Raw genomic sequence first — 21,138 nt, forward strand, 5'->3', positions numbered from 1 at the left:
TGGCCCCCAGGTGAAGTTGTACAGGTCGCTCAACTATCTGCTCTACGTGTCTAACTTTTCCCTGGGCTCCTCCCAGCCTGTGCATCGAGAGGTCAGCTCCCTTGGAGACCACCTGTTCTTCAGCTCTGGCAATAAAGTAAAGTCTGGATCTCCCTGGGAGGCCATGCAGGAGGGTACCAGCAAAGGGGATGGGGAGTGTCCCTCTGACCCCAGCTATTCTTTCCCTAAGGGAAAAGGCCTAATCTCACTTCAGGAAACCTTTATTAAGCACCTCCCAAATAAAGAAGCATTTATTAAGCACCTTCCAAGTACGGGAAGAACCCTGTGCTTAGTGGGAAATATAAAGGTAGACAAGATGCAGGTCCTATCTTCAAAAATCTTCCAATCTATGAGCTTTAAATCTAAGTATATACAGGGGAATTAAGAGGGTCATATCTAGTCAGGTTTGGGAAAAGTACTCTGAGACATTTGAAGACAGAGTGATCCCTGCCAACTTGAAGAGGGCAGAGGAAGAGGCAGGTGGCTTTGGGAAGGTAGGCAGCACATGAAATGGACCTAAAGGAAAGGAAGAACTTCAGAAAATGGAGATATAAAAGAGAGGGTGGCTTTGGATTAAGAGAGCAGTCTATTACAGGAATTCAGTTTGGGGTGGGGTATGTGAAGGTGACTTAAATGAAATAAGGAGGGTCTTAAATGCCTAGATCAGAAGCATAGACTTTGTTTGTCAGACAAAGGGGGGCCACTGAATGTTTTTGAGAGAAGGTGTGACATGAAGAGAGGCAAATTTTAGGCATCCCAAGGAAGAGGAATCAGGGAAAAGGGGAGACTGCAAGCTGGGAGACAGATAAGTCTATGCTTTGATGGAACTCTTTTTTAAAATTTTTATTCATTTATTTTTTGCTGAGGCAGTTGGGATCAAGTGACTTGCCCAGGGTCACACAGCTAGGAAGTGTTAAGTGTCTGAGGCTATATTTGAACTTCTGACTTCAGGGCTGGTGCGCTGTCCACTGTGCTGCCAAGCTGTCCCTGATGGAACTCTTTAATGGAAATTTAGCAGAGGAATAAGATAAATTACAATTTGTCTTATATATGTGTATATATATAAAATATACAATAGTACATAGTAAGGGCTTGGGAGAAGTGTAAATAAGGTGGGCATACTATGAAAGGTGATAAACCAGAGCCTTCCAACTTCCCTCCTTGGAGTCTCCAGCCTTGCCTCCAAGCTAAGGCTGCCTACAAAGAATGAGAGATGTGATCTCTCTGTTTTTCTCTTTTCTCCTCCCTCTTTCTTGGTCTCTCTGTTTTTCTCTGCCTCTGTGTCTCACACTTTCTGTCCCTCTTTTTCTCTTTCTTCCCCTCTCTCTTTTCTTTGTCTCTCTTTTTTCTCTCTGTCTGTTTCTCTCTGTGTGTGTCTTTGTCTCTCTCTCTCAGATGTCCTTCTCTGTCTGTCTGTGTGTCTGTCTGTGTAGGTCTGTCTCTTTGTCTGTTTGTCTCTCTCTCTGTTCCTTGACTCTGACCAGTGCCCCCATCTTTACCCACAGGTCTTCAAGGTGCCAATTCAGGGTCCTGGATGCCGTCACTTCCTGACCTGTAGAAAATGTCTCCAAGCCGAGCCCTTCATGGGCTGTGGTTGGTGTGGGAATGTCTGTGCCCGGCAACAGGAGTGTCCAGGTACTTGGCAGCAGGACTCCTGCCCCCCCATTATGACTGAGGTATGTTTTTTCTCCTGCCCTTGCCCCTCCATCCCCTCTCCCAGAGCAGCTGTTCTTTCTCTTGGATCAGCTCAGAACGAAAGATTAAAATTAAGTCACTCAGCACCAACCCAAATCTGCCCCCAGTTCTCCAGTAAGCCCAGGGAACTCACAATTTACCCAAATTACAAAGCAAACCCATTATGTTGAAATATTTATGAAAATTCAAATAAAAATAAGTCCATACTCCCCAGATTGAAAACTACTGCTCTGAAAGCTATAAAAGGCAGAGGAGGAAGGGAAAACTAAATTGGCTGGGGAAGCCAGAGCAGGATGAAGTGAGACCCCACTGGTTTTCCTGGCATGTCTTCAGTCCTGAGGATGAACGCTTTACCCGCATTTCATTGGATCTAGAAACCTAGGGGGGAATGGGGAGTGGTTCCTCCCGGCACACACATGTGTGTACACGTGCTGGGTCTATGTGTGTTACAGTTCCACCCCAAAGCCGGACCCACGAGGGGCAGCACGAAGCTGACAATATGTGGCTCTAACTTTCCCAGCCACTTCCAGGATCTGGCCCCAGAGAGTCCTCAGAAAGTCACGGTGGGCCAGAGCCCCTGCAAAGTGTCTCCTGCAGCTACCTCATACATGGCGTATGTATACATGACCCCCCACCCTCCCAGCCTGCTATCGAACTGTTCTCCTTTGTCCCTCTTCTCTCCTTCTGCCCCCTCCTAGCTGGCACATCACCCAGGTGGGAGCCAGGGAGACTCGGGTTCTTATTTCAATGTTTGTTTGATCTCTCTATGCCTCGGTTTCCCCATCTGTCAAATGGGAATAATAATCTCAGTCCTTCTCTCTCACTTGTTTATGAGGAACCAAGAGGGAATGGGAGGGTACCTGCTAGTTATCAACTGCTACACCAGCGTGAGGGATGTTAGGTAATAAAAATTCAGAATTCAGCAAGCATTTACTGACCACCTGCCATGTTCAAGGCTGTGTGCTGTGGCTGTTACAGGGGAAACAGAGTAAAGTTTTTCTTTCCACTTAAACCTACATTTCATCTCAAGCTTTCCTATTTCTGTTCCTGGTACTACTGTCTGTCCATTTGTCCAAGGCTCTGAAGCTCAGAGCCGTCCTGGATTCTGTTCTTTCCTACCCAATAGCCCCAGCCCATCCGCAGCCAATCAATAGACAAGTCCTGTTTCTCACCTTCTTTAACATCTCTCCCATTCAACAACCGCCTTTCCCCAGCTCCACCTTGGCTCAGGCTTTCCTTATCTCTCATGTGGACGTCCCCTCAGAGGTCTCCCTAACTGCATTCTCTTCCTTCTGATCTTCCCTTCCAAGCTGCCAAAATCATTCTCTTCATATGTCCCTCTCCTACTGCGAGGTTTTCCTTCAATAGCTCCCTGTTGCCTTCAGGATATAATACAAACTCCCTGCCCTGGCAGCGATGGGCTTCTGTGATATGGCTTCAACCTCATTTCTCTCCATAGTGGAGACAAATTGGGCTACTGGCTATTCCCCAGTCTCTTCCTTACCCCTGTGCGATGGCAAAGGCTGTTGTTCCATGCCTGGAGCACTCCCCCTAGTTCAGTCTGTTATCCTTCTCTTTCTTAAAGGCTTAGCTCAAGTCACTCCCTCCATGTATCCTTCTCCGATTCCCTGCCTCCCCCAGCTAGAAGAGATCAGACCCTCTCGCATCTTTCCTCCCTCTCTATTTCTCACCTACACACTTAGGTTTCCAGTTGTAGTGTAGTTGTTTGCGTATTTGTCTTTTTCTCCCATTAGACTGTAATCTTCTTGAGGGAAGGTACTCCTCTATCTTTGTATCTCAGTCATGAGGCTTAGGAGCATCTAATAGCATTTTATTGAATCGACTAAAATCCAGTCTTTGCCTTCTTCGAGGCACAGTCAAATAGACACATACAAGTAGCATACAAAGCACGATGATTAGGTTCAGAAGACAGAGAGGGGGGTATGTATAGTGTTAGATCTAGCAGGTGCACAAGGAGCAGGGGTGGAGAAGGGAAATCTCCCCCGAGGGAGGTGGTATTTGAGCTGGGCCTTGAAGGATGGAGATTATTCCTCTAAACAGAAAGAGGTCTAGGGAAACGGGAATTAAGAATTTGTCTGTTCAATCATGTCTGACTCTTCCTGGCCACATTTGGAGACGGGAGTGGTTGGCCATTTCCTTCTCCAACTCATTTTACAAATGAGGAAACTGAGGCAAAAAGGACTAAGTGACTTGCCCAGGTCTCACTGTAAGTATCAGACCAGATTTGAACTCAGAAAGATGTGTATACCTGACTCCTGGCCCAGTGCTCTATCCATTGCATCATCTAGCTACCCACAGATTTATCAAGTGCCTACCTGTGCCAGGCACTATGCTAAGTGCTTTACACTTATTATCTCATTTGATAGGGTAGAGAGTTGGAGAGTCCAGGCAGGAGCAAAAATCAAAGTATATTTGACAAAAGGTAAGTAGCTCAGGCAGATTGGGACAGAAGGTTATATAATGGGTGGAATTAGGAGATGAGGCTATAAAGGTAGATTGAATACAGATTAGCCTTGAATGCCAGACTAAGAACAGATCCATCTCCTGACTCTGCATTTTTCCTGGCTTTCTCTCATGCCTGAAATGCTCTCCCTCCTCAGCCCTGGTCCTCAGCTTTTTTTCAGATGCTACTTAGAATCTCATCATCTTACTTTCAGCAAGAAGCCTTTCCTCATCCCCTTTAATGTTATTTGTTTCCCTCTATTGATTATCTGCAATTTATCCTGCATATGTCTTGTTTGTACGTAGTTATTTACACTCTGGGTCCCCCAGTGGAACGAGCTCTTTAAAAGCAGGGACTATTTTTTGCCTTTTGGGAGTATTTTCAGTGTTTTTATACAAAGTGCCCAGAATATAGCAGGCCTCTAGTAAATGCTTGTTGACTTGTGTCATGGGGTGGAGAGAGTTTGAATTAGGAGAGGGAAGGTTTCGGACACAGACTTTACCTGGCTGCATGCTTCCCCTCGACCTCCCAAGCTTCAAGAAGGATTATGTGGAGCAGCTGGAGTGTTTGCTGGAGGCTTCGAGTTCCCAGGCTCCTGGCCCTGCCAACGTCACCCTCAGCATCCTCGGGGCACCTACCAAATTTCACTTTCAGCTGAATGGCTCTTCTGTCCTGGGCGGGTTCTCCTTTGTGGTAAGTCAGTTTGGTTACTGCTGTGGGTGAAAATGGGGAGATAATGGGTGTGCTGGGAGGCTTATCCTAAGTAGGGGGTTGAGCTGTTGATGATGTATTCTCTGGCTTTTCTCCTGTGTCCCTGAGTAGGAGCCAGTGGTGACGTCCATTTTGCCATTATTTGGCCCTCGGGCTGGGGGCACCGAGCTCACCATCAAAGGGCAAAATCTGAACGTGGGTTCCAGTCACCTGGTGCTGATTAATGGGACTGAGTGCACCCTTAAACAGTGAGTACTTCTTTGGCACTGAGTAATGGCAGTTGAACATGGTTGGGGGGGACTTGTTGCTATGTTTTCTTTGGGGGGCAAGCAGTCAATCAATGAGCATTTATAAAGCACCTCCTTTTGTCAACTATTGTGCTTATGTGCTGGGGAATATAAAGACAAAAATGAACCAATCAATGCCATGACGGGCTTACATTCTATCAGAAGATTGAGGGGAATAATGTGTACATACACTGAAGCTACTGGAAGGACTGGATGGTGCAATCCTGGACAGAAATAGGGAAGTTCAGAAGAGGGATGAATTTTGGGGAAAAGATGATGAGTTCTTAGAAAAACTGAGTTTGAAAGACATCTAGTTTAAAATGTTAAATGAATAGTTACTGCAAGACTGGAGCTCAGGAGAAAGACTAGGGATGCTTATATGACTAGGGATCATCTGCAGCAAGATACCAAGAGAAGGTGTGAAGAGAAGAATAAGGGGGAAAGACCTAGGACAAACTTCAGTATATCTGCCACAGCTAGGAGGTGACGTATGAATGATGGACCAGCAAAGGAGGCTGAGAAGAAACAGTTTGACAAGTAGAAAGAGAATGGCAATAGTGTCATGAAAATCTTGAGAGTAAAGAGTATCCAGGAAGAGATAGTGATCCTTTGGGTCAAATACTGCAGAGTGGTTGGGAAGAATGACTACCAGATTTTTCAACTAAGAGATCATGGTAACTTTGGGGAGGCCAGTTTCAGTTGATTGCAAAAGGTTAATAAGCGAATGAGAAGAGAGGAAGTAGAAGCCTGAATAACTTTTTCTAGGAATTTGGCTGAGAAATGGAGGAGAGTTTAAGGAGACAATAAGGTCAAGGGAAGAGATTGCAAATAGCAAGGGATGAGATGGTATAAAGGGAAAGGTTGGAGATTGGAAGAAGAGGAATGATTGTATTTTAGTCTGTCTGAGGAGATGGAAGGAGGTGGGATCAAAGGTCTAAGAGAAGAGATTGTTCTTAGACCTTGAAGATTGCTCCTTCATCAGAAACTAGAATGAAGGAGAAGAAAATAGGAGATGGTAGCAAAAGGTTTTGAGACCTAGAGAAGGTGGGTGGGGATAGGAGCTGAACATTTTTCCTGTTGGTGAATTGTTACTCAGTAAAGTGAAGTCAGGACTTGTGCTGAGAAAGTGGTCAGAAAACAAGAATAAGGCTTGAAGAGAGAAGTTTTGGCACAATCACTGTGAAAAGTGAAAGAGAGAATTAGTGAAGGAGAAATAAAAGGATTGCTTTGCTGCAGTGAGGGCCCAGTTGAGATCTGATAATACAAGTTAACAGTGGAAGCGCTGTTGTGGTTGACAGCTGTACTGAGAGCCCTAGTGACTACAATAAGAAAGGTGTGATTTCGTCCCTTTGAGAGGAGTCCTCTGCCACCCTGAACGAGAAGGCTGCTAACCCTGTCCTACTCTGTCTGCCCTGGTCAGATACACCTGGAGAATGACATTTAGTTCTAGATGCTACAAAGACTGTCTGGAAGAACGAGGGTCTGTGAGGATCTATTTTTTTTTCTTGGTCAAAGGACGAAGTTTATTATAATTGTAATGTCAAGACAAGTGGACTAATTTCCAAGAGAATTTAGCAAAGAAACAGAAACAAGGAGACACATTTGTCTAGTTGTGAAGGATTTTTGTGGGAATTAGAAATATTAAGCTTTGATTAGGAGCTATCATTTATAATTGGGGCATATGGGGTGTTCCGGTGGAAGAGCACCTCTTGTATGGTGGCTTGCTGAGCCCTTTTCAGGGCTGTTCATCCACCTTTAGGGTTCACTTGTTACCCAAATGGCTCCAAGAAGCTGTAATAAATGACCACATGCTGATAAATCATCTTGGCAGATGGGTTAAACCAGGTTGAGGGTAATGAACAAGTCTCAAACCCTTGAGAAAATTAGGGGGATGTCTGGATGTCTACACGAAGACTTCCCCCGCCTCCAGCGGGCCATGAAGGTGGCTGAAGCAGGTGCTAGGGAGAGCTTAGAGCTTGGGCAAGAATCAGAGATACCAGGGTCCCAGTGCATCCAGGACCATCATCAGTTGTCCTGCCTTTTGTCCCGCTCCTGGAGTTTAATGAAGAGAGAGTAAAGAGAGCAATTTTTTGTGACTCTGCCTCTCTTAAATCCAATTTAAGCACAAGTCAAGAAACACCTATGATGTCATTGGTCATCTTAGAAACTGAAGGACAAATAACAACAGTATTTATATAGTGTTTTAAAGTTTGCGAAACACTCGGCTGATATTATCTCATTCGCCCTCACAACAACACTGTGAAGTTCATGCTGTTGTTATCCATGCTTTCAAGAGGCTGAGAAGTGTAAAAAGTTACTTGCTTGGGGCTATGTGAGTAGTGATCGTCTGAAGCAATATTTGAATTCAAGTCTCCCTAATTTCAAGTGCAGTGCTCTATTACACCCCCTAGTATGTATCCAGCTACATATGGATCTGTCCCTTAGGATTTGATTGGTTTCCAATACATTTTTAATCTATGCTTCTAAAGCCCTTTATTGAATATGATTTTTACTACGTTATGGTGCCGAAAGGGTACATTTAATATTCTGCTTTTCTGCATTTGTTTGTGAGGGTTTTATGTCCTAATACTTGGCCAGTTTTTGTGATGTTGCCATGTACTGCTGAGGAAAAAAGTATATTCCTTCCTATTGCCCTTCAGCTTTCTCCAGAGAGCTGCCATATCTAACTCTTCTAAAATATATTCATCCCTTTCACTGCTTTCTCATTTTTGATGGTTAGATTTATCCAATTCTGACGTGGGTGTATTTGTACATAATCTGTGTAACTTAGAGAAAGTATTTGAAGAGCTGTCACATAGAAATGATAATAGCCAGCATTTATGGAGAGCTAATTGTGCCAGGCACTGTTCTAAGTGCTTCACAATTGTTATCTCATTTGATCTTCATAACCACCCTGGGCCGTAGGTGCTGTCATTATCCCCATTTTACAGACAAGGAAACAGAGATAAAGTGACTGGCCTAGAATCACACAGCTATTAAACGTCGAGACTGGATTTGAACTCAGGTCTTCTGACTCTGGGCCCAGCACTTTGTCAGCAACACTTAAGAGTTCTGCTTGGCTGCAGGGGGCAGAACTGGGAGCAGCAGGTCCAGGGAGGCAGGCTTTGTTTCAGGGTAAAGCAGCTGCATTTAAGGTACAAGCTTCCCCTCCCTTAGTTTTCGGCATAGACTGGATGGCCACTGGTTGGCAATAGCCTTGCAGAAGCTCCTGCTCAGTTAGGAACTGGACTAGGTTCACTTTGCGGCTTAGGAACGCCGGCGAGTCAGACCCGACACAGAAAGGGGCTGAGGGTGACGGCTGAGGGGAGACTAAGAGGGATCCAGGCCAGAGCAGGAAAAGGTTCTCAGGGGAGAAGGAGAAGCTGGGCCGGGCCAGACTGCACCCCCCCCCCTTCAGCCCTTGAATCTTGTCCTCCCCCTTTCCCCAGGATGGAAGAACAAAGGCTTCTGTGTGTCACACCACCAGGGAGGGACGTGGCCAACGTCTCCATCAGCTTGTCCATTGGCGGTTCCAATGTCTCTATCCCGTGGCTCTTCCAGTATCGGGACAATCCCCGAATCTTCAGCATCTCCCCCAATTGCAGCTATTCGTGAGTCCCTTCCACTTTCTGTCCCCCTCCTCCCTCCCTCGGGGAGCTCCCAGTCCGTAAGGGGTAGGAGGAACTGACGGCTAACTCCTGTGCTTCCCTTCGGGCTGTGACTTCCTAGGCCCACACCCTGTGGAGGGCCGCAGCCCCTCCTGGACTTGGGGTTCCACCTCTCCCCAGAGGCTGCGGCCCTCCAGAGTATCTGTCTCCTTTTCTGTATCCCCAGCGGCTCCCGCATTACCATCCGAGGGCAGCATTTGGATGCCCTCTGGCAGATGACTCTGGCCTTCGAGGACGGGCACAGGACGAAGGAGCGCCTGGTGAGCCCCGGCCCTGGGAGCCTCCCGAGACCTTCCCCTCTCCCCCCTCCCGAGACCTTCCCCTCTCCCTTCTCCTGGCCCTGGGAGCCTCCCGAGACCTTCCCCTTTTGCCCCTCCCGGCCCTGGGAGCCTCCCGAGACCTTCCCCTCTCCCCCCTCCCGGCCCTGGGAGCCTCCCGAGGCCTCCCCCTCTCCCCGCTCCCACGTTAAGCGTGGGTGACCTCGGGGCCCTCAGCCCCGGCCCGGGACCGGGAGAAGGGTGGCCAACCTGCCTAACTTTGGCCCCCAGGAGTGCGTCAGTGCGGCCCTCCCCTCGGAGCGCGTGTGCCGGGCTCCTGCCTACGCTCACCTGCCGGACCTGGAGCAGGTGCAGGGCAACCTGAGCATCAGCGGGGACGGCTCCGTTCTCTACTTCCGCCCCAACTTCCCCTTCTACCCCAAGCCGCACGTGCACCCGCAGCTGGGCCCCCTGAAGATTGACCACGGCTCTGTGGAGATAAAGGTGGGGGGGAGGGGGCTTCAGACGGCTGAGGCCCCGGCCTCCTGGAGACCGGCCTCCTGGGTGGGGAGCGGGAGGGAGGGGGAGAAAAGAGACAGAAGCCGGAGGGGAGGACATGTTGTCGCGTTCCTTCACAGTTTCCCGGGCTGAGTGCCGTGGCTTCCTGCATGGAGGTGAACATGACCGTGGGTGGCCAGAGCTGTCGGGCCAACCTGAAGAGTAACCCCGTGATCTGCTACGTTCCCCCGTCCCTGGCCATCCCCCGCAGTGGAGCTCCCCTGCAGGTAGGCTGCCTGGGCCCCGGAGCGCAGCGCCCTGGTCTCCCCGAGCTCCCATCGCCAGGCCCGGGCAGGGCCAGGAGCCATTTCTGGGAGCGCAGGGAAAAGCAATGGGCCCCAGGCCCCGGACCCACCCCGGCCGCCTCAGGCCCTGGACCCACCCCTGCCGGCCCCGGGCCCCGGACCCACCCCGGCCGCCTCAGGCCCCGGATCCACCCCGGCCGGCCCCGGGCCCCGGACCCACCCCGGCCGCCTCCGGGCCCCGGACCCACCCCGGCCGGCCCCGGGCCCCGGACCCACCCCGGCCGCCTCCGGGCCCCGGACCCACCCCGGCCGGCCCCGGGCCCCGGACCCACCCCGGCCGCCTCAGGCCCTCGGTGACCCAAGGCGGGCGGATGGTTCCCCAACCGTGGGGTCCCGGCAGTGCCATCTCCAGAAGCCTCGCTCCCCTGCCCGACTTCAGTCACAGAACTCCCATCTAACGGCCCGGGGGCCTGCGGCTACCCAAAGTGGGACTCCGTGAGGGGGAGCAGGGGGCTTCTCCGGGCTCACGCCACTGCCGGGGCCTGAGCCGGGTCTGGTCCGTCCCTAGATCTGCCTGAATGGGGAGTGCTGGCGCCTCAGCACCGTGATACAGAGCTCCTCGGAGCTCCCACAGGCCTTCATCATTGTGTTCCTAATCATCGCCATGCTGGTGGTCTGCTTCCTGTCCTTGCTGCTCTTCAGGCTGTGGAGGAAGAAGAGTAAGAGGCTGGGTGAGTCTGCCTACTCCCCTTTCCCTTACCTTTGCCTCTTCATTCCCGTCCCCCCTCATCGATCCGGGAGACTGAACAGAGTCCTCGAGGGAGGAAGCCCCGAGTTAAAATCTGGCCTTGGACACTAGGGCGTGATTCTGGACAAGTCACTTAACCTCGGCCTGCCTCAGTCTCCTCATCTGTAAAATGGCTTAATAACGGGACCTATCTTATAGGGTTGCTGCGAGGATCAGAAGAGACCAATGCTCAGTGCAATGCCTGGCACTGTAATGCTTAATTCCCCCCAAAGTGGAGGGTCTGGGCGGTGATGGGGGAGGGTCTCCAACCACTTGTTGGCACTTTGTTAAAGGCATTCCATGTGCAGGCCACACAGACCCTTTCCAGGTGAGCTCCCTCTCAGCTCTTAGAGTGAGTCTGAAGGAGCAGACCCCCCAGTCTCACCGTCACACTCCGCTTCTCCCGCTCTTCCCAGCGTAGGCCTAAAAGCTGACAAAATCCTCAGACTGGGGAGTCAGGAAAACTGCCTGTTAGTCCTGCCCCTGGCCCTGACTTGGGCAAGGCGCCTCCCCACCTGGGACTCCACTGCCTCATCTCCAAAGCGAGAAGGTTGAGCTGCGTTTCCCCAGTTTCTCCCGGCTCGGAGACGCTTTTGTTCTTTGTTGTTTAGTCCCTTCCTCGATCTGACCTTCTATGTCCTGGTTGTGAGGTCCCTCCCGGGCCTGACAGTCTGCCCCCTGCACGCCAAGGTCCCAGCCACTGGGGGTCCTGTTATTCTAAGTCTGTGCCCTTGGGACTGGAATCTAACAATGGAAAATTATAATTCATTATAGCACCCATTATGCTCTGCATGATGACTCAGAAAACTTGCATGTCTATTATCAATCAATCAAAAGATTATTAAGTATCTGCTGAGTGCGGAGTGCCTCTCTCCCCACTCGAACCATCCTCCACACAGCTGCCAAAGTGATTTTCTGAAAATGCAGGTCTGACTGTGTCACCTCCCCCCACCCCCCCAGTCTCCCACCCTGCCACTCATTGCAATGGCTCCCCGGTAGCTCCAGCACGAGCAGAATGAGCCCTTTGTTTGGCATTTAAAGCTCTTTGCCGGGGGCCTCTTCTTGCCTTTCTAGTCTCCTCACCGGCGCTAAGGTCCGTCTATACTGACTCACTTGCAGGAAGACTCGCCCTCACCTCTCCCCCTTTGCTGAGCGAGGCCGGAATCGCCTTCTCAGCCCCATTTTCAGACCCCGGCTTCCTTGGAGACTCGGCCCAGAGGCCGCCTCACACAGGGGGCTTTCCTTCTGTCCCCTGCCCCTGCTCTTCTCAGGCTTCCTTCCGCCCGCTTTGCCTGAGTCTTGTTTGGGATCCTTTATAGGCACGTTGTCTCTCCCTAAGATGGAGGTGCAGAGAATGGCTAAAAAGCCAGAAGGAGGAAGGGGGGGAGGATCCAGCCCAGACTCCCTGGCACATGTTGGGAATTGCTGGGAGGAGGAAAGGCTGCCTGCGGGTCTCTCACCCTGATGCCAGCCGAGATAATCAGGGGACGATTTTGTGCCAGAAGATCAATGATCAGAGAAAACCAATTGCATTTGCCAATAGGGGGCTCGGGGGCTGGGAGACCGTTCTCCCTTCCACAAAGGGATGGGATTGGATTTGAAGAGGGCTGTCTCGAGAGTGCTTGGGACCATGTGTACAGAGCTAATTTCAGAGAAGAACCGAAAACAACTTGTTGACCTATATTCTGACAAGTGCTAATTTGGATGCCACAAAGCAGCTGTGGCCCCAGCCTTCTCCGAGCTGGGTGTGCATCGTTTGACAGGAAGAACCAGTGTGAATGTAGATGCCCCAGCCCATGAGCCCCCGTGGACCAGAAGTGACAATTATCTGGGGAGTGGGGGCTGGCGTGCTCTGTGACAGACGGAAGCAGGCCAGGGGGCCGGGGGCTTCCTCTGGAGAGTGGACCCCCGGTGGAAGCAAAGTTCATAGCTTTGGGCCAGGCCTTCTTGTTGGAGATGAAATGAATGACTGCTGGTGAACCCAGCTCAAAGAAAATGGGTTTGTGAGAAGCGGTGACCCTCAGGAATCAGTGCTGGCGAAGGGATCTCGGAATCTGGTACAAAATGGCTCTCTGAGCTCCAGAAGGTAGCAGGAGTACACACGAAGCGTGAAGCTGTTTACCTGAAGCATTCAAAGGAAGGCCTGCCTAGGACAGGAGCGGCTTACTGGGGGAATACAAGCAGGTGTGGACTTGGGAAGCCAGGATTGGTTTATTATCTCTGGAAAGAGCCCAAGACAACATTCAGCATGTTTCATTTTTTTTTAATTTTGAAAATAGCATTTCATTTTTCCAATTACATGTAAAGAGAGTTTTCAACATTCAACTCATTTTGAGTTCCAATTTTTTCTCCCTCCTTCCCTCTCCGAAATGGCAAGTAATCTGAGATAGCTTATACATATGCGATTATGTAAACATATTTCCACATTAGTCATGTTATGAAAGAAGATATAGAACCAAAGGGAAAAGCCATGAAAACAAAAAAACAACCACAAGAAGCGAAAATGGTGCGCTCTGTAGTGTTTCCCATCAGGAGTCTTCGGGGGTTGTCGTGTCAGCAGGGCAGATGTCAGTGGGAGCCGTCCGAGGAGGGACCCCTGATCCCCTTGTTTGCAGCCCCTGCGACTTCGCTGGTGGCCGGACTGGGATGGGGGAAGGCTACCTCAGTGACGCCTTCTCTGCCAAGCTGGATCTCCATCGGGCCTGAGGTTCTGTCCCTCCAAGAGATGCTTGGCTTGGAGGAAACGAAGGAATGAGGTTCCGGCCCCTCCCAGGGCTCTTCCCTCTGAGGTGACCCTGCTACGGCCACCGAGGCCTCAGTGCCCTCAGCGTGGGGCTTTTCTACTGCGAACCACCAGGAAAGATGCCAGAGGCTTTATTCTCACACCTGGCCGTGGGGGGAGCCAACTGCTGGGATCTGCGCTTTGGAGTCCCTGCGGACAGGGAGGCAGGGAGAGCAACGGCCGGTGACTCACTTGATGGAGCGACCAGCCGATGGAGGCTGATTGTCTGGCTTGGACTCAGCCCCGGAGAGCCGGAGAGGAACAAACAATAACACGAGGTTTGGAGTCGCTGGCAAGAGCTTCCATTCCTGCTATAAAGTGGAAAGCACAAAACAGCCGAGGAGTGAAGAGCCACCCGCAAAAAGCAGACTTAGGTGGTCTCTGAAGTCTCCTCAGAGAATGGCCGGGGCCCTGGGAAGCGTCCCAGTCCCCGGGGGTCAGCCTCCCTCTCAGCCAGTAACGGATCCGAATGGGGAGGTGGTCTCTGAAGTCTCCTCAGAGAATGGCCGGGGCCCTGGGAAGCGTCCCAGTCCCCGGGGGTCAGCCTCCCTCTCAGCCAGTAACGGATCCGAATGGGGAGGGACATAGGGGCTCATCTGAGAGAGGAAAAATCAAGGCCCACGGGCAGATTAGCAGAGCCGGGGGTTGAATCTCAGTCTTTTGGTCCCAAATGCTTCACCACTGTCACATTGCCTCCTATTGCTAATGAGTTCTTGGGCTTTGACTCACTTGTTCCTGATTGACAGCTAAGTAACTCCTTCCCTCTCCCTCTGAAAGAGAAAAAAGAACAGCTCTCATTATCACTTTATGCTTATCTGCTGTGGGGGGGGATGACTTAATGCAACCCTCAGTTCATCTTTAAAAGATTGCCCATATCCCTCACTGGCAGGGAAGGTAGATGATTTTTTCTTTGCAGATGGGTAGACTGGGGCCCAGAGAAACGTGACTCGCTTAAGGTTGTCCATGGAGTTTGCAATCTGTCCAGAACGAAAATCAGAGTTTTTTGCCTCCCAGGGACCCCCCCTGGTGTGGAGAGCCCTGAATCACTGGGTGGGGAAGGGGTATGCGGTGGTCAGTGCAGCTCTGAGGGGGGTTGTTGCTTTCACAGAAATCTCTCTTCAAGTAGACCCACGAGGGTCTCTGGACAGGAGTCCTCGAGCTGTCTCCCTGCCCCTGCTCCGCTCAGGCTCCGATTACAGGAATGGCGCTGGTAAGGAGGAAATGGCAAGGGATGGATGGTCCAGCGGTCTGCTCACTCAGTGCCTCACTATTTCCCTTCCTCTCCACACACTAGAGCCTGGCCCTGTTCAGTTGGTATCACCCACGGGCAGCAGCAGCGGTTCTGGGGTTCCCCTCCTTCGGGTCAAGTCCATCTGTGTGGCCCAACTGAGTTCGGAGCTCCTGGCTGAGGTGAAGGATGTCCTCATCCCTCCCGAGAGCATCCTCATACACAACGACCAAGTCATCGGCAAAGGCACGGGCTGGCGAGGAGGCTCGGGGCTGGTCAGAGGAGGGCGGGGCGTGGGCCGGGGGAGTGGGAGAGGAAGGAGTAGGGCCAGGTTCTCCCGTCCCCCAGCATCTCCATAAGGATGGAGACCAAGCCGGCGGGGATGGGGAGGGCCAAGGGCCCAAGATTGGGGGAATGGGAGGGGAAGGAGTAGGGCCAGATTCTCCCCGTCCCCCCAGCATCTCCATAAGGATGGAGACCAAGCCAGTGGTGATGGTGAGGGCCAAGGGCCCAAGGTTGGGGGCATGGGAGAGGAAGGAGTAGGGCCAGGTTCTCCCGTCCCCCCAGCATCTCCATAAGGATGGAGACTAAGGCGGCGGGGATGGGGAGGGCCAAGGACCAAGGTTGGGGAAATGGAAATGTTGGATCCTCTGGGTGCGGGGGGCGTGAGGTTGGGTCTCAGGGCCCGGCGATGGGATGGGGGCAAAGCCAGGTCCATTCCCGTCATCCCTGAGGAGCTTTTCTCCTGCTCTTCATCCATCCCAGCCTCCTTAGGCGCCCTCTTCTTCTCTCTCCCCAGGACACTTTGGAGTTGTCTACCACGGGGAATATGTGGACTCTTCTCAGAATCGAATCCATTGTGCCATCAAATCCCTGAATCGTGAGTGTGTGTGTGCCTGTGCTCGGGCCAGCCCTGTCTGGGATCCTGGGCTTTTGCAGTCAGGTCCTTACTTGGGACCCCGGGAGAGGAATGGGGGAGGAGGAGGGGAAGATGATCGGTCGTCTCCCCTGGCGCTGAGGGAAAGCCGCCCCGGCCGCGGGGCCGTCGTTCCCCTCTCAGGGCAGGGCGCACACAGCCAGGTCTGTGAGGGAGCGGTGCCCCCCAGGATGCCCTGCCGCCGGCTCGGGGAAGGCTTGCCCCGGGGGGCTGGCCCTCCTCCACCCCCCTGGGAGAGAGAGCAGGCCCCGGCTACGCTGAGAGCTCGCGTGTTCTGCAGGGATCACAGAGCTGGAGGAGGTGGAAGCGTTCCTGAAGGAGGGCCTGCTCATGCGGAGCTTCTGTCACCCGCACGTCCTGTCCCTCACGGGCATCCTGCTGCCCCCCGAGGGGCTCCCCAGCGTGGTGCTGCCCTACATGAAGCACGGGGACCTGCGACACTTCATCCGCTCCCCCGAAAGGGTGAGGGACCCCCAGACCACCGCTAGCCTTCCACAGCGATTGCTGCAGCTCCTCCCGGGGCCCCAAGGTTGCAGGCCTCCCTCCCCTGAGACCGAGAGGCCCGTGGCTCCCCAGCCAGAGCCCAGCTCCCTTCTAGCTTAGAGAAGAGCCCACAGCTCTGCCCCCTCTGCCTCATGCAACCTCCCCTACTTGCCCACGGTCTCCAGGCCTTTGGGGTCTTGCTGCCCAGCCCATCGAGGGTCTGTTTCTCCCTGAACTCCCCCAGACTGACTTCCTGCTGGCCAGGCCACTCGGAGAGTTACAGCCAAGGGGGCTCACAAAGCCTCTGTGATCCCGTTTCAGAATCCCACAGTGAAGGACCTCATTGGCTTCGGGATCCAGGTGGCCCGAGGGATGGCCTACCTGGCGGAGAAGAAATTTGTTCACAGGGACCTGGCAGCTCGGAATTGCATGTGAGGAGCCGGCGGGGGGAGGGCAGAGGTTAGGGAGGTCTGAGCCCCGGCAGGGAGAACCAGGGGGACTTGGGTCAGGAAGTCCAGGAGCAGCTGCCGGATTCTGGGGAGACCAGCCCGCAGCCCAGCAGCAACCTGGATGTGAGATCGTAGGAAAATCTCCCCTCTGGCTCCCAATGTAGAAGCAAGAGGGACTAGACAGGGTCTCGAGGGTCCCTTAAATCTCCAGGAAAGCTTGCTGATATAGGGGACTGAACCCTGGGCTTGAAATCAGCAGGCCTGTCGCTCTGGTCAAGTCACATCCCTTCTCTCAAGCTCAGTTCTCCCACCTGTAAAAGGGAATTGAATTAGCTTACCGGCAGGGCTGCCCCAGACAAGCCAGCAGAGGGGGCAGTCCGGTCCCTGAGGATCACCTCAGAGCCCTGTCCCCGTCTCCCCAGGCTGGACGAGACGTTCACGGTAAAGGTGGCTGACTTTGGCCTAGCCCGGGACATCGTGGACAAGGAGTACTACAGCATCAGGAAGCACAGTCACGCCCGGCTGCCCGTCAAGTGGATGGCTCTGGAGAGTTTGCAGACCTACAAGTTCACTACCAAGTCGGACGTGGTGAGGAGGGGGCTGTTCCTCTTCTCCCCCTGCCCAAACCCTACTGTCTGACTGCAGGGAGGAGCCCTCCCCTTCTCGTCACCTGCAGAATGGGGGCTGTGAGCCTCAACCAGGGGGACAGTTCTCCTTTCCCCCTCCTGGCCCCGTTAGCCTTCACGGTCTCCCGTATGAAAGGACTACTGACGGGCCGGAGCCCGACTCTCCCCAGACAGGGGCTGACCTAACAGTGTGGCCTCCGCAGCCCCCGCCTTTGCATCCTTCCGAGGGCTTTCCTTCCAGCAGCCCTGGGAGCTGCGGGGGGGCGGCGCAGGGGACGGCACCCGATTTATAGCTGGGGCTCATTGCCATTCAAGGTCACACAGTCAGTGTCAGACTCGGGGGAGTGACACCTGGTCACTCGGTGCTCTAGAATGAGTCACTGTTGTCATGAATAGGAATATCATACATTTGCCAGATAGTCCTCAAGGTGATTCACCCCCTCTCCTCCTCCCCACCCCCAACAGATAATCAGGAATGGATTCTAGAGTCCCCGACATTTCTATCATTCCATGGTCTCAGTTTCTCCCATCAAGTGGGGGGAGATTTTCTGTAAGGGTCTGGGCAGAGGAGCCAAAGGGCTTCAGGAGCATGGTTTGGGGGGATTTGAGATCCACCGGGGAAAGAGGAAGAAATGTTGAAGGCCATTTAAAGGATAAAAAGTCCACCATAAGCCTCGGACACCTCGTCTGTAGTCAGGGGGTCCTGTGGGGAGTTGAGAGGACCCTTCTCAGGCTTCCCCACTGACTCTCCTAATACCGTCTTCTTCATCCCCAGTGGTCCTTTGGGGTCCTCCTTTGGGAGCTGCTGACTCGAGGGGCATCCCCATACCCCAACATCGATCCCTTTGACATTGCCCATTTCCTGGCACAGGGCCGACGACTACCCCAGCCCGAGTACTGCCCTGACGCCCTGTGAGTACCATGAGGGCGCTAGGGATGTGGGGCACAATTCACTTGAGGGAAGAGGGAAGGGGCTGGCTGTATTAGGTTGGGAATCAGGATGCCCTGGGCCTCTCCAGGTTTGTTTTCTCCTTTATAAAATGAGGGGATTGGAATCGTGAAGGGCCATTTCAGTTCTAATTTGTTACCCCCAGATGATTCCAATGTTCCTTTTTGGAGTAAGAGATTTATAAATTAGAACCAAGTCACTTAATCCCAAATGCCACAAAAAACTAGAACCAGAAAGGGTTCAGGCCCTTAGACTACCTAATCACCTCATTTGGGGGAAGGAAATGGAGCCCCCAGGAAGTGCTTGGTCAAAGTCATAGAGCCTGATTGACAGAGTCAGGATTCAAAAGGAGGTCCGGTGCGTAGAGTGGGCACATGGACCCTGGCTGGGGAGACGAGACCCTTGGAATTCAGACCTAGCTCTGCCCTAACTTAACTTGAGTGACTTTCCCCAACTTGTGGCCCACTTCTCCCCTTTGTGAAACGAAGGGGGTGGGACTGGTGGGTCCATAAGAACCGCACCAAGCTCGGGTTCAGCGAGGCTTTCTCGGGCTGGGGCCCGAGCTCAGGGAGCTTAGATGAGTACGGAGAGGATGGCAATCGGTGTGCCCTCGTCCACTCCCTCTGAGGGTGTCTGTCCTTGCCAGGTATGCAGTGATGCTCCAGTGCTGGGATCCCGTCCCCACGGAGCGGCCAGCCTTCGGGGTGCTGGTGAGGGAGGTGGAGTGTGTCTCGGCCTCCCTCCGGGGGGAGCATTACGTCAACCTGCACAGCGGCTACGTGAACCTGGAGTGCGGCCGCAGCTTGCCCCCCTGCCCCAGCTCTGAAGATGAACTGGACCAGAGTGAGGAGGAGGAGATGGGACCTGAGGGTTCAGGGAAGACGTGTGAGGGAAAGGAGGCCTCCAAGCGAGGCAGGGGTTCCCGGCCCCTCTCGGCCCCTCCCCTCACTACGTGACAACTGCTCTCGGGAAGGATGCCATCTGAATCGGGACAAGGACCTTCCCAAAGCGATACAGGTGGCCCGGGGGATGGCCTACCTGGCCTGGATCTGGGGGCTCGGGACCCCAGAGCGGGCAGCTCAGGGAAACTGAGGGAAGGAGGAGCAGGGCCGACAGAGCGAGCCCCTGGCCTGGTCTGACTCAGGGCTCCCCGGCTCTTGGCGCTGGGGAGAAAGGCAAACATTTCAGGCCCGTCCTGGCTGCTGTCCTTGTTCGGGAGCCCTGGTCCAGCTCCTTGCTTATAATCCAGGTGGTTAAGGGACAGGGGAAGGGCAGGCCATCCTTCCCCTCCTTCCCTCTGAGGAAAGAATGGGGACAGGACCTTTTTCAAATGGTGTGAAAAGAAGCACAGAGCTGTCATTCACCAGCTCTTATACCTACAGAGGATCAGGGGCAGGCCCCCTATCTCCCTTCCTCTCCAGGCATGGTGGTCCCTTAGTGGTTATAACGACCACGTCATTTCTTTTGAGACCCCTTAAATGTTCAGCCAACCTGAGGAAGAGCTGGCCATAGAGAGTGCTTGAGGATGCTACAAATACTTCCTCCCACTGATGCCAGAATTTCCATCATTATATTTTCATTCATTCCTTGACCTTTTATTGGAAAAACATTATTCTGGAATCCCACCTTCTGTAAGAATAATCCCTTCCCAGTCCTCCTTAATTGAGTGTTTTCCCTCTGAGACCATCCCTGATTTATGCTGTTGTTTGTATATAATTGTCTTCATGTTGTCTCTGTCATTAAATTATGAGCTCCTTGAGAGCAGGACTGGTATTTGTTTGTTTGTCTTCTTGTTTTGCCTTTCTCTGCCTCCCCAGTGATCTCACGCTGTCTCCTCCAACAAGAGGGGCGGGCCTGGGAATCCGAAGAGCCGGGTTCGAGCCTTTGGCCCTGCTACTTGTGTGACCTTAAAAAATCCCTTTTCTTCTTCCTCTGAAGTCAGGATGGGGCCTGGAGAGGCAGAGCCCCCGCTTCCACCTTGGACAGGCCGTGTTCTTAGTGTTCCTCCCACTCGGACGTTTGGGGATTCTGGATCTAAGGCCTATGGGGGATGCTGACTTTCGGCCCTCCTCATCCGGCTAAATCTGGAGTCAGCCTCTGGTTCCCTGGCCCAGACACCATCCCCCAGTTCTGTCCAGGCAGAGTCTCAGCTGAGTTGGGGGAAGGGAGGCTGGGAATCTGTAGGGAGGGGGGCCTGGGAGAGGAAGGAGGAGGGTGAGGGTGAGCCATCCATTGTAACCAAGGCATTCAGACTTCTATTTATACCAGCCTCAAGGCCATCAGCACAGCAGGCCAGGCGGGGACTGGGGGCCCATGAATGGCTGCTTTCCCCAGAAGGGGCTGCTGGGGGAACGGGGGAGGGCGGTTCTCAGGCAGAGAAGGAAGAAAATGTGAAAAGCACAGAGTTTTCCTCCTCTTCCCCTCATCCTGCTCACCAGATCAGACCCAATTCTAGAAAATCTACTATTCACTTAGAAAACATCTCCTGCTGGCTCGGAGCCTCTGATTCTCTTATTCCTGGCCCAGTCTGGCTAAGTTGTCTGGGTAAAGATAATGTCCCAGGATCAGCTGTGTCTTCCCCCCAACCCCACATCCCATGCTTTGCTGACTTTTTGGACTTTGGGTTTCCTCCATCTTAACCTGCTTTGATTGACAATAAGCAAGAAACCCAGAATAAAAAAAAAAAAAAAAAAACCAATTTCCTCTAAGTCCCTTCCTCTCACAGGGCAGCCTCAGTTTCCCCACCTGTAAAATGTAAACATCAGGCCACTTGGTCTCTGAGGTCCTTCCCAGATGGAAAATTCTGATGGTCAGAGTTTTCTGGTCATTGCCCAGCCAAAAGGCTATAAGAAGACCCTCGGGTTCTTTGCCAAAAGAGTGTGGGGTCTGAACTCCAGCAGGAGGAACAGTGTGTTGACCATACTCTGGCTGAAATGCATCCCTTGTGAGATCACTTACATTTTGAGAGACAGT

At 52.7% G+C, this 21,138-nt stretch overlaps 1 protein-coding gene across 2 annotated transcripts in view; it reads left to right on the forward strand.

Annotated features, from left to right (window-relative positions):
* MST1R (macrophage stimulating 1 receptor) overlaps window positions 1-19,938 on the forward strand; it is a 29,300-nt gene extending 9,362 nt beyond the window's left edge. Inside the window, exons 4-21 of one of the 2 annotated variants that reach the window (XM_051986282.1) lie at window positions 11-136; window positions 1,545-1,715; window positions 2,187-2,347; window positions 4,732-4,891; window positions 5,021-5,157; window positions 8,646-8,807; window positions 9,031-9,124; window positions 9,413-9,625; window positions 9,760-9,906; window positions 10,493-10,655; window positions 14,602-14,703; window positions 14,788-14,967; window positions 15,521-15,601; window positions 15,939-16,120; window positions 16,463-16,572; window positions 17,013-17,178; window positions 17,992-18,128; window positions 18,812-19,938. In XM_051986282.1, coding sequence (XP_051842242.1) covers window positions 11-136; window positions 1,545-1,715; window positions 2,187-2,347; window positions 4,732-4,891; window positions 5,021-5,157; window positions 8,646-8,807; window positions 9,031-9,124; window positions 9,413-9,625; window positions 9,760-9,906; window positions 10,493-10,655; window positions 14,602-14,703; window positions 14,788-14,967; window positions 15,521-15,601; window positions 15,939-16,120; window positions 16,463-16,572; window positions 17,013-17,178; window positions 17,992-18,128; window positions 18,812-19,121 — 2,802 coding nt within the window. In that variant the 3' untranslated portion in view covers window positions 19,122-19,938. The remainder of the gene's footprint in view (window positions 1-10; window positions 137-1,544; window positions 1,716-2,186; window positions 2,348-4,731; window positions 4,892-5,020; window positions 5,158-8,645; window positions 8,808-9,030; window positions 9,125-9,412; window positions 9,626-9,759; window positions 9,907-10,492; window positions 10,656-14,601; window positions 14,704-14,787; window positions 14,968-15,520; window positions 15,602-15,938; window positions 16,121-16,462; window positions 16,573-17,012; window positions 17,179-17,991; window positions 18,129-18,811) is intronic. The other variant, XM_051986291.1, reaches the window with a different exon arrangement.
* The last annotated feature ends 1,200 nt before the right edge of the window (window positions 19,939-21,138 follow it).

Source organism: Antechinus flavipes, chromosome 1, assembly GCF_016432865.1.
Source record: "Antechinus flavipes isolate AdamAnt ecotype Samford, QLD, Australia chromosome 1, AdamAnt_v2, whole genome shotgun sequence".
Taxonomy (NCBI): Eukaryota; Metazoa; Chordata; class Mammalia; order Dasyuromorphia; family Dasyuridae; genus Antechinus; species Antechinus flavipes.